General features: G+C 40.5%; 1 protein-coding gene across 3 annotated transcripts in view; it reads right to left on the minus strand.

Annotated features, from left to right (window-relative positions):
- Positions 1 to 308: 308 nt before the first annotated feature.
- Positions 309 to 13,156, minus strand: part of AGPAT4 (1-acylglycerol-3-phosphate O-acyltransferase 4) — a 142,905-nt gene continuing 130,057 nt past the window's right edge. For all 3 annotated transcript variants that reach the window (XM_040350612.1, XM_040350613.1, XM_040350614.1), the window contains 2 exons: positions 12,514 to 12,712; positions 309 to 668 (listed from right to left, as the gene is read on the minus strand). In XM_040350612.1, coding sequence (XP_040206546.1) covers positions 577 to 668; positions 12,514 to 12,712 — 291 coding nt within the window. In that variant the 3' untranslated portion in view covers positions 309 to 576. The remainder of the gene's footprint in view (positions 669 to 12,513; positions 12,713 to 13,156) is intronic.

Below are 13,156 nucleotides of genomic sequence, written 5' to 3' on the forward strand. Positions count from 1 at the left end.
TCGATTCTTTCTGCCACTGCAATTTTTTTGCTGTTATAGGAGCATGTGCAAATGAAGACCTAACAGATGGGTGCTGAATGCCTTTTTGCATTCAGCACCAGTCTAAACAAGCCATAAACCAGTTGTTGAAAATTGTCATTTATACTGTTACTACAACAAGCTTCATTGATCTGGCAAAGCAAACAGCCTGATTCATACTAATGTTGCCTATGGGATGATAAAACTACAACCTATTTTTTATAGAAAAACTGCAAAAAGACATGTAGTTAAAAAAGTTTTAGAAACCAGACAACTATTTTCCATAGGAGTATTTCTTTTATCTAGGCAAGTGCCACAGACTTAAGTATTTTGTCCAGTGTCTGAAATTGAAGATCCATAGGACGGAGCTATCACAGTTTAAAAATAAAAATACATTATGTTGTTTCCCTGATCCTGTTGCACATGTAAAAGGATGATATGTCACCTATGCAGGTGCTAGAAGCACCAACAAGGCAATGCAGAGACTTTCCATTTCTAAAAACTCTGGACCACTGTTCAAAATGTTTCCCTTTATAGTCTAAGTGGTATTCAATACTGTCAAGTCTTTTTTTGTTTGTTTTCGTTGTTGCCGTAAGTGGAACCTCTGTCGATTTCAGTGACTCCAATCATTCGTCGCACTCCGACAGAAACTGAGATAAACAGAAAAAAAAAACACAATTACAATGTTATAACAATTATCTAAACGGTTCTTGTTATCAGTATAGTCTTTGATTAGATAACCCTTTACAATATTTTTTTATTGTCATTAGATTTGGTGCGAATTCACAGCGAATCCACTGCAGATTCCACATCGCACAGTGTTCATGCAAACCGATTGCAGAGTGTATGTTAAGGACACCCCAAAAATAGATTTGCACAACGGAGTGCGATTTGCAGAATCGGATCGCATAGGTGCTGTGATTCTTGTGGAAATTACATGGGGTGTCCCACACTGCATCAATGTGAAGCAATTAGTATTGTAGTGAACACAATTTAACCACTTGGTTTCCAGCCCATAGTCAAAATACGTCCTGTGTTTAAAGATGGATATCTCAGTAACGGCAGCAGCTGCTGCCACAACTGAGGTATCCATCTTTAGTGCCGACGGTCCTGTACACGATAACGGCGGTCTCCGCGGCGGATTCGCCGCGAGATCGCCGTTATCGGTGGCGGGAGAGGGCCCCCCCCTCCCGCCGCTGTCCCGCGCCCTCCGCCGCTTACCGGAGCCGTCGGTAGCTGCGGAGGAGATCGGGACCGTTCGGCAGCTGAGCGGGGTTACGAGTGAAGGAAAAATCTCCTTCACCCGTCCCCATAGCTTTGCTGGGCGGAAGTGACGTCAAAACGTCAGTCCCGCCCAGCGTCTTAAAGCAACATTTTTTTTTTTTTGTCATTTGAAAAAATGACATTTCCAATTTTTTTTTTTTTTTTTGTCATTTTAGTCTAAATATGAGATCTGAGGTCTTTTTGACCCCAGATCTCATATTTAAGAGGACCTGTCATGCTTTTTTCTATTACAAGGGATGTTTACATTCCTTATAATAGGAATAAAAGTGATCAAATTTTTTTTTTCCAGTGTAAAAAGTAATAAAATAAATAAAAATAAATAATAAAACAAACAAAAATTTTTTTTAAAGCGACCCGTCCCGACGAGCTCGCGCGCAGAAGCGAACGCTTACGCGAGTAGCGCCCGCATATGAAAACGGTGTTCAAATCACACAAGTGAGGTATCGCCGCGATCGTTAGAGCGAGAGCAATAATTATAGCCCTAGGCCTACTCTGTAGCTCAAAAAATGCAACCTGTAGAATTTTTTAAACGTCACCTATCGAGATTTTTAAGGTTGAAAGTTTGACGCCATGCCACGAGCGGGCGCAATTTTTAAGCATGACATGTTGGGTATCATTTTACTCGGCGTAACATTATCTTTCACAATATATAAAAAAATTGGGAAAAATTTATTGTTGTCTTATTTTTTAATTCAAAAAATTGTTTTTTTTTTCCAAAAAAAGTGCGCTTGTAAGACCGCTGCACAAATACGGTGTGACAAAAAGTATTGCAATGACTGCCATTTTATTCTCTAGCGTGTTAGAAAAAAAATATATATATAATGTTTGGGGGTTTTAAGTAATATTCTAGCAAAAAAAACTGTTTTAGTCTCGTAAACACTGAATCTGAAAAACAGGCTCAGTAACGAAGTGGTTAATCCATGCATCCATTTATGTGCATTCTGCTATGTTAGATGTTTTGCATCTGTAATAGCTTGTCATTTTTAAGTTTTCTAATAAAAAAAATATTTATACTATATTTTATGGTTCCTACTACTCCTACATAAGCTATCAGTGACCCAATTCAAAGTCCCACCAGAGGAAATAAACTCTTTGGAGTGATCTTTCTATAGGCTAAAAAGCAATCAGCATTTTGAGTGAAACGAGATCGGGCTAAACCCCCAGTTGGGTCTTTCCTGTCTCAGAGGCAAGAGCTCTGACCCAACAGCCATGACATTTGTAGCTGTGAACAGCAGAGGTTGCATCTTGTGAATACTCTCCATTAGGGGCATGTCACTGGAGTGATCCCAACACTGAGGATTGCTTACCAGTCTTTATTAAATCGCTCCCCCACTAGCTGGGCCAGCAGGATGTTGCAGTTTTGCTGCCCTTACTAGCTAGGAAGATTGAGCAGCCATCAGGGCCAGTAAGGGAGCAATATTAAGTGGAAGATTCTCCCATGTGGCCCTGCCGCTGGTGATGTGTCAGCAGCCTGTGGTGGCATCAGCCTTAAAGTGGTTGCAAAGAATAAAGGCTTTTTACCTTTATGCATTCTATGCATGAAGGTGAAAAACCTTCTGTGTGCTGCTCCTCCTACAGCCCCCCTAATACTCACCTGAGCCCCCTCTTGATCCAACGATGTGCACGAGAGCCCTTAACTGTCATGGAAATACCTCTCCACATTGGCTAAGACAAAAGCAGTAGACATTGGCTTCCACTGCTTTCACTCACAGCCAGTGAGCCAATAAGGAGAGAGTGGGGGCAGGGGCGTGGCTGAGCCACGGCTCTATGCATCTTATGGGCGCAAAGTGGCTTGCTATTGGGGGCACTGGTCATGGGGGAGGAGCCAGGAGGGCCTGTGGGGGACCCTAGAAGAAGAAAATCAGGTCTGCGCACTGCAAAACCACTCCACAGTAAGTATGACATGTTTGTCATTTTTTTTTTTTTTTAAGTAAGCCCATGCATGATTCATTTTTGTCACTCAATCACCATTAAATAAAAACAAAAAAAAAAATATCACTTGATTCCCCCCATCCACACACTCCTGCTGAGTTATTGTATTGTGACAGCAGGAAGACTTATCTACCGTCAGAACACACTGATCAGTATTGCAGGTAGCACTGGTGGTGCAGACATTTTCCAACCGCCTGGTTGTACAGAAGTCAATTGGTGAACCAACCTACCGCATACATGGATCGAAATTCAGCCAGTCCCTGCTTATACGGCAACATTTTGATCCATGTATGGCCAGCTTTAGTCTCTGTGCCTATTGATCACACTGCCTAGAGTTATCAAAAAGAATAAAAATGTAATTCCAAGCACATTAACTGGTATAAGGAACACAAGTAACAAGAAGAAGTTAATGGCAAAGGCAGCAGTATAACATCACATTCATTTGCAAAATATCCTAATCGTTAGACTAAATGACCACTTTTTTAAAATGGTGTTATCTGTAAAAAAATCCAGCAATTATTAGCACAGTGAAGTGCTGGCAGGGTTTACAGCTCATAAATAAAACGAAATGTACTGAAAGGCATTTGATAAGTCTTGTCCGATACTATAAATCACAACATGCTGATCTGGAAAAAGTCAAAGCTCCCCGTCACACCCACCTTGCCCCTTCACAGACCCCTTCATCACAGTGCCCCCAGTTGGGTGTGGTGTTGTGATGGAGGGAGATGAGGTGGGTGTAACGGGGTAAGTATGAGGGCGTGCTTTTATTGGGGGGGGGGGTGCAGGGCAGGAGTTTGTGGAAAGTGAGTGAGTGGACATGAAGGTTTGCAGATTGAAATGCTTGTCAATTAAGGTCACAGAAAGGTTACAGTAACGGATAACCGTGGTGGTCAGAAAAACATCTCAAAGAATGTATGAAATCTAATCTACGACCAATTAAAGGACATAAGTCATGTACAGTATCTCACAATACTGAGTACACCCCTCACATTTTTGTAAATATTTTATTATATCTTTTCATGTGACAACACTGAAGAAATTACACTTTGTTACAATGTAAAGTAGTGAGTGTACAGCTTGTATAACAGTGTAAATTTGCTGTCCCCTCAAAATAACTCAACACACAGCCATTATTGTCTAAGCCTCTGGCAACAAAAGTGAGTACACCCCTAAGTGAAAACGTTCAAATTTGGGCCCGATGTGTCAATATTTTGTGTGGCCATCATTATTTTCAAGCACTGCCTTAACCCTCTTGGGCATGGAGTTCACCAGAGAGTCACAGCGTCGCTTTTTTTTAGTGTCTAGTTAAAGGGGTTGTAGAGGTTCGTTTTTTCTTTTCTAAATAGGTTACTTTAAGCTAGTGCATTGTTGGTTCACTTACCTTTTCCTTCAATTTCCATTATAAATGTTTTTTTTTCTTTGTCTGAATTTCTCACTTCCTGTTCCTCCTCAGTAAGGTGTTCAGTAAGCTGTTCTAAATGACTTTCCACCACTCGGATGATGGTGGAAAGCTTACTGAGTAGAAACCGGAAGTGAGAAATTCAAACAAAGAAGAAAATCATTTAGAAGGGAAATCGAAGGAAAAGGTAAGTGAACCAACAACACACTAGCTTAAAGGACCCAATTTAGAAAATAAGACAAACCTTTACAACCCCTTTAAAGTGTTCGTTAAACCCCCCCCCCCCCCTCCAAAAAAAGATCATGCTCCTTAAAAGCATATTACACAGCACAGCGCTTGTGCTCTGTTATCCCCCCCCCCCCGTTTGACCTGAAATACCTGGCTGATACTGTCTGGCTATACCCCCCCCCCTGTTTAAACTGACCACTGTGTATCATGGCTGCTGAGCTCTGACACCGTAGTCAGTTTATGTGCCTCCGTCATCAGCAGATCAACTGCCCTCCTCTGTCCTCTCCTCCATCCCCTCTCCTCCCTGCATGTCTGCTCCTGTGTCAGCGCACGCGCCCTCCCCTCCTGCTGCTAAAATAACTTTTATTGTCCTCTATGTGTCCTAATGACAAGTGCTCCTGTCTGTGCTATTTCTAAAAAAAAAAAGCCTTCTTTAGCGTATTTAAATGCAATTTTTTCGGGCGATCACGTGACCGTCCAGCTCTCTCCCCTTTCCTCTCCTCCTGACTGACGTCAGCAGGGAAATCTTAGCCCCGCTCGCTGCATCTGTCAGACGGGGAGAGGAAAGAGTCACGTGATCGCTGTGAATCGCTCTAAAATACGCTACAAAAGGCTTTGCTTTAGGGCATACTAAATTATATCAGCCCTCAATAAAACCCCAAAAAAAAAAAGCCGCTGCACGTGAGTGAGTCTCTGGTTAATCCCCACACACACTATTCAGGTACTAGCCCAGCTCGCATGCTGTGTAACATAAGGCAAAGATTCATGACTGCTGCACTTCCAATAATCCTTTTTATTGAAGCTTCATATGACAAGTGGTTGAACGATGGAGCAGGGGACAAAGAGGTAGACGTGTTTTTCACAAATGTTAGCACTTATTTATAATGACCAGCGCTAACATTTGCGTGAAACGCACGTGTGTACAAACCTGCATGTCTGTTGAGCTGGCATCTTTTGGCATATACTGTACATCTACTTTAAAAAAATGCACTGGCAGATACAAGTCCAGTGGATCTCATCATGGCAGCAAGAACTGATTTTAAGATGCAAATTCTTAGTCACAAACCACAGAAAAATGATCAGAGCTTGCTTAGCCCAAATGTGTGTTCTCACACATAAACATTAATGTGGTTCTAAAGCCAAAAAGTTTTTTTTACCTGCATTAAAGGTAAGAAAAGCTTTCGCCAACTGTTGCACTCATTCCCCTCCCTAAATACTTAACCAAGTCCTGTATCAATTAAGTGTTATTTTCAATATTGGTAGCTATACCCCCTCACTCAAGGACCTTAGCAGTAGGAGTATGCTGATAGTCCTTTAAGTCCTTACTGGGCCTAATGTAAGGTCTGGGGGACAGAATAGACTACTGATTATAAGAAAACCAGTAGCATAAAGGCGAGTTAAGGATAAGCCCCAAAAATGACTACAAGAGGAATGGGGGCTAGAGGGGCAGCAACTGCAAAAATCCCCCGATTAAGCCAGAGCCCTGGCCCGCTAAGTAAATTTGTGATCTACGGGGCAAATGGGGACAAACTGGCAGCGGAAAAACAACAAGGTACTAAAGTTAACCAGACAAAAAAAGAGAAGAAAAAAGATAAGAAAAAAACTGCTCCTAAAAACCTTGCAGAACAAGATACACATTCTGAGTCCAGGTTAGCTCAGGAGGAGGAAATAGATCCTGAACCAACACTGGAGACAGAACAGCAAGATATGACACTACTACCAACAAAAATTGAAATACAAAGCATGTTTGCCGCACTAGAAAAATCACAAATGGAGAGAAACATGGTGCACATACTGGAAAGATTGGAAGAAGTAGAAAAAAAACAGACTGCAATACAATCACCATTGGAAGTTTAAAGGCAGAGATTAAATCTCTAAAACGGGATCAACAGGAACAAGCGCACAAATTAGAAGACAAAGAAAATAGGGACAGGAGGAAAAACATCAGATTTATTGCAATCCGAAAATCTACCAGAAATAATAAGAAAAATTTGTAACCCATTATTAGATAGAGAAATATCCTCCCCACTAAGAATAGAACAGGCACACAGGATAAGAAGACCAAGAGAAATACCACAAGATAACCCCAGAGACATTATTGTGCGATTCGAATGCTGGGAGGAGAAAAATCAATTATGGAAGAACTTGAGAAGAAAGTCGCCAATAAAATTCGAAGAGCACAATATTCAAATATACCAAGATCTGTCCCAAGAGACGTTGAGAAGAAGAAGAAATTTAAAATTATTATTAAGAGCTCTACAGGAGCAAGAAATCCAGTATAACTGGGGTTTCCCAGCGTGTCTGATTGGCAGGAAAAATGGGGTCACAGCAAGATTAAGATTTTTGGAGGAAATACCAGAATTTTGTAAAAAATTAGACATTTCAATACCATAAAATCAATAAGAGATCTGAGTCCGGGGGGGAGGGGATGGGGGGGGGAGGTTGGGAAGATCTACAGGGGGAGGAGTGGGGGAGGGAGACCGAGGACTTGGGGAGTGTTCTGGCGCTAACGCCCTAGTAATTAGGGAGTAGGGATCGTGTCATTTAAAATCCACCTTAGAACTAAGGGCGCCAAGAGATGCGCAACACAAAATGCCCTATATCAAGAGCATAGGGTTAAGATTTAACCATGGAAGGGGGAGGGGGGAGGAGGGAGGGAGGGGGTGGGCATGGGATTAGGATCTGTATACTACATAACAAAAAGTAAACACCTGCTGGAAAAAAAAAGAAAAGGGATATGTCTGACGTAAATTTTATTACATATAATGTAAGAGGCCTCAGCTCCCCAGAAAAAAGACATATGGTCTTAAAAGAGATAGAAAGGTATTCTGCAGAAATAGTCTTTCTGCAGGAGACACATATAACATTGGATTCCAACGTTAGACTCTATTCTTGGGCAGTCCCAACTTGGTACTATGGAGATTCCCCAAAGAAAAGAGCAAAGTGGGTTGCCCTAGGTATAGGGAAAAATATCGGTTTCAAGGTGGAAGAAAGAAAAGTCGACCCAGAGGGTCGCTACTTGTTTTTAAGAGGGGCCCTCCAAGGGAAAAAATACAAGCTTGCAAATATATACTGTCCTAATAGACACCCCCAAAAGTATCTCAGGGGGATTCTAAACGCATTAATGGACTTCAAACAAGGTTATGTAATTTTAGCAGGAGATTTCAACTTTACAATGGAACATCATCTTGATAGTATGTCTGGTGCACAGATGCGAGACTCCAAGCAACTGCGACTATTAAAAAAAAAAAAATGTTTAGTCAGCAGTTAATAGACCCATGGAGAATTACACATCCTAACAAAAAGGACTATACATATCATTCATCAGGGCACGATACGTATTCAAGATTGGACTATCTAATGGTAGTATTGGAATATGTAATTAAAACTTCAATAGGTACAATATCCATCTCTGACCATGCTCCGGGAATAGTTAAGATACGGTTTAACGAGATAGAACAAAGAAAAGGGATGTGGAATCTGAATGAAGAACTCATAGATGACATGGAGGTATGTAGCGTAGTGAAAAAAGAGATAGAGCAATATTTTTTGACAAACAATACACCCGATGTTAGTACTGCAACAATATGGGAAGCTCATAAGGCGTGTATTAGGGGCAAGTTAATCTCCATAGGGGCAGGGAAAAAGAAGGCAAGAGAAGCAAATAGGAAAAATATAATAAGGGAGTTACAGGACCTCGAACAAAAACATAAAGACCAAGGAGAAAGCGACACATATCAGAAAATAGTGATAAAGAAGGCCCAACTTAGAGACCTAATGGAACTTGAAACCAGAAACATATTTAAGAATGTTGTAGAAGAAAGATATAAATGGGGAATATCCAAGGAAAAAAAATATATAAACAATATTGAAAAAATAAAGAACCAGGCAGGACAGATAAATTGCAGAGGCCTTTCAGACGTTTTATAGTGCACTGTATTCCATTAGAAAGGGAGAAACCCAGGGGCAAAAAGAAAACATAAAAATAAAAATTAAGGAATACTTAGAGGAAGCTAATTTACCAAGGAAGATAGAAGATGCAGGATCTCTAGAAGATCCAATAACTCAGGAGGAAATCTATAAAGCCATTCAAGAAACAGCTGGAGGTAAGAGTCCAGGCCCAGATGGGATACCGATTAAGTATTACAAAAAATTTAAAGAACTTCTGGTCCCAGAGCTATGCAACTATTTTAACAGATTGGGAGAAGAGGAAGAAATAAGAAAGGAATTTCTACTTGCTAACATTTTGATTATCCCTAAAACTGGAAAAGATGGAACCCTTTGTTCCAATTATCGCTCAATAGCATTATTGAATGCTGACATAAAGGTGTATGCAAAAATATTGGCAACGAAAATAAAGTCATTAATGCCGGACTTAATAAACGTAGATCAGGCGGGATTTGTAAAAGGGAGAGAAGGGAGGGATAACAGTCTAAGAACCATACTGTTACTACAGGAGGACAATAAAAAGAAACCCCCAGTCGTACTCATGTCAATAGATGCTGAAAAAGCATTTGACAGAGTCGACTGGGGGTTTATGATGGAAACCTTGCGAAATATAGGTTTGGGGCCCAGATTTATGAAATGGGTTGAAAACCTATATAAACACCCGACGGCAAGGGTGAAGGTCAATGGGAGTGTGTCGTCTGTGTTTGAAATGATGAATGGAACCAGACAGGGTTGCCCGCTCTCACCCCTTCTGTATGTAATATCGCTGGAACCATTATTGGCTAAAATTCGAAAAAACCCAGATATAGAGGGGGTGAGAGTGGGGGAAGATGAGCATAAGGTGGCGGCGTACGCAGACGACATACTCCTATATGTGACCAAACCTAGACTCTCTCTTCCCAACGTAATGAAAGAAATAAAAAAAATACGGGGAACTCTCTAATTTTAAAATAGATCCTATAAAAACGGTAATCTTGAACCTAGGAATTGATATAAAAGAAGAAAAAGATCTACAGAAAGAATTTCTATTTACTTGGGAAAAAAAAACTTTAACATACTTAGGAATAAAGATTACCCCCAGAGTAGAACAACTATACCTGGCCAACTATATACCCTTAGTTAATGAAATAAAACAAGATATGAAAAACTTAGCAAAGAAACCGATATCCTGGATAGGTAGGCTCAATGCATTTAAAATGATGATATTACAGAAAATAATCTATAAATTTCAAATGCTTCCTATTAGAATTCCACAAAGCTTTTTTAAGATAATTAAAACTCTAATTTCAAAATATATATGGCAGGGTAAAAAGGCCAGAGTAAATTATACTTTTCTAAGTCGGAAAAAAAAATGGGGGGTTGGCGCTCCCAGATATAAAAAGACACTATTACGCTGTAATATTAGCAAGGTTAGCAGAATGGACAAATATATATACTAAAAAGAAGTGGGTACAGATGGAAGACACAATAAGTATGACACAATTAAATAAGAATGTATGGATACCACTTAAAGTTAGGAATATGGGCACAGACACTCATAGTATAACGAAGAATGTATTTAAAATATGGGACACATTATATAGGCGGGAAAAATGGGAATATAACTCCCCATTAATCCCATTAGCAGGTACAAAGTTTTTTCCACCAGGCAATAAGACACGAATGGGAAGACAACTGGTCACTAAAAAATTAGGTGATAAAGAAATGATTTACAAGCACTAGAAGGGGTTCAACATTTGAGTGAATGGGAGTATTTTCAGTTAAAGCATTTTGCGAGCAATTTACCACAGTCGATTAGAGACGACAAAACATTAAACCAAATAGAAAAGCTATGTTCCATTGGAAAACCACTAAAACACGGAATAGCGTTACTATACGGAATATTAACAGCCTTAGAGACGCAGGGAGCACTGACATGTGTAGAAAAGTGGGGACACAACATTGGTAAAAAGCTAGAGGACTCCCAAATGATAGGTGCAGTGTTCAATTTTGCCTCGGATATCACCACTATCGAAGTAAATTACAAATGTATGGTACGCTGGCATTTGACCCCTGAGAGAATGAGTGAAATACATCCAAATAATTCTGCGTTGTGTTGGAGGGAGTGTAAACAAATAGGAAAGACAGTGCATATCTGGTGGGACTGCCCAAGAATACAAGAGTACTGGGAAGAAGTTCTAGAATATATAGAAGAAATAACAGGAGAAAGGATTTTGCGGAATCCCTTGACTTGTTTCATGGAACAGATAGGCCAAAAAAACAGTATGGAATGACTTCAGTTCCAGTGTTGCTAAATACAGCAAAGGGCCTAAAAACTGGTTACACCCAAAGAGGCCATCCATAAAAGAGTGGATTCAATAGCAGATTTTATAGCAGAAATGGAATATCTGGGACGGGAGGCCAGATGTAGAGCAGCCTGGGAGAAATGGAGAGCTTTCAAAATGTCAGAAAAATTTGTGCAGGCATTGAAAGAAACAGACAGGTGAAGATACAGAAATAAATAAACAGGTTGAACGTCAATGTTATAGACAGATCCGTGGGGGGGAGGGGGGGTGGTGGGGGAGGACTAGGATTGGGGGGGAATGGAAGTAAGAGACAGGGAAGCACTCGATGCGAGGGTTGCCCTCGGGGATGATGCTAAATCTAATTTTGGTTGTTCATTTGTGAATGACTTTTTCTTTAAAAAAAGAAAGAATGAAGAAGAAAAAAAATTTATGGGAAAAATAAAATACAAATCAAGTGCTCTGCCCGGCTGCAGCAGCGCTGGTCTCACTCCCTGCTTTCACAAACAGAGGCAGAAGGGGGCAGGGCTGAGCGGCGCTGTGTGTGTCTCAGGCAGGGCTCAAGTCCTGCGGGAACGCGTGGGAACGGCGTCCCTGCACCCTTTTCACAGCAGGAACGCAGTTCCCTTTGCAGGACTAGAGCAGCCGAGCCGCCCGAGCCAATCCTTCACTAAGCGGCGATGCCCAGCTCGAGTCACTGTCAGGGGCAGGCAAACCTTAGTAATCCTTTATGTTACAGGCCGCTTCCTGTATATAGATTCATCGGGTAGTGTGCAGGTATTCCGTCACTTCCTCGATGCCGCAATGTCTTCTGAGAGCTTTTGTCATTGTTCCCAGGAGACATTGCGGAGGTCTACCGCGAGTTATCGTGGGATTTAGAAAGAACTTGTTTAAAGTTCTTTCTAAATCATGCGATAACTCGCGGCAGACCTCCGCAATGTCTCCTGGGAACAATGACAGTGGATCGAAAACAAAACAAAACATGCGGTTTAGTAATTATGCATATGAGCGTATCATTTTTTTTTTTTTGGTGGGGGAGTGGATCTTGGGTGGGAGTTCCCACACTTTTTTCCCCAGGACTTGACCCCTGGTCTCAGGAATGTGTCCACACCAGCTGCTTGCTATGGGGGCACACGAAAAGAGCAGCAGAGAGCCCGGTAGGGGACCGCTCTGTGCAAGAATTTTTTATTTATTTTAGGAATAAAAGGACAATTTTGTATCAATTTAAGAAAATTATCCTACAAGCTTCACTGGGGTGAAAAACAATGAACAGTTGTTGTGTTCACTGAGCAGTGCAGGGGAATATGGTGCTGCTACATTAAAAGATTTATGTATTCATGTTTCCTGCGTTAAAACATTTATAAAGAGGACCCTACGATAAAAAAATAAATAAATTTGATTTCAGTTTTTTTTTAACCTTACCTACTACCATAAGTAGTGCAAACATAGCCAGCGTGAAGTATGATCCGCTGCTGATCATGTTAGCAAGCACTTTGCATAGAGGGTATGACAGCAGAGATGCCCAGAACAACCAGTTCACAAGAGTCCATGGTCTGCGTGAATGCACAATAGCAGTGCCAGGATATACTCCTGTCTTGTAGTAACCTTCTTGAAAGGCATCCTAAGAAAATAAAAAGATCAAAATCTCTTAACTGTCAGATAACTTATTCTTACCACTGTTAGAAATAATGAGTAAACATTAACAACGTTTTTTTTTTTTTTTTTTTATACAATGTCAGTTATATTGAATTCTACATATTGACAAGTTAGTAATTTGTAATATGCAATATACAGTTGTGCTCATAAGTTTACATACCCTGGCAGAATTTATGATTTCTTGGCCATTTTTCAGTGAGTATGAATGATAACACAAAAAGCCATTTATTATAAATCAACTGTGTTTACTCTTTTTACTCTTTTTAAATCATAATGACAACAGAAACTACCCAAATTACCCTGACCAAAAGTTTACATACCCCAGTTCTTAATACTGTGTATTGTAACATCAATGACAGTTTGAAGAATTTTGTGGTATTTGTGGATGAGGCTCTTTATCGTCTCAGAT

This window comes from Rana temporaria, chromosome 4 (genome assembly GCF_905171775.1).
Source record: "Rana temporaria chromosome 4, aRanTem1.1, whole genome shotgun sequence".
NCBI lineage: Eukaryota > Metazoa > Chordata > Amphibia > Anura > Ranidae > Rana > Rana temporaria.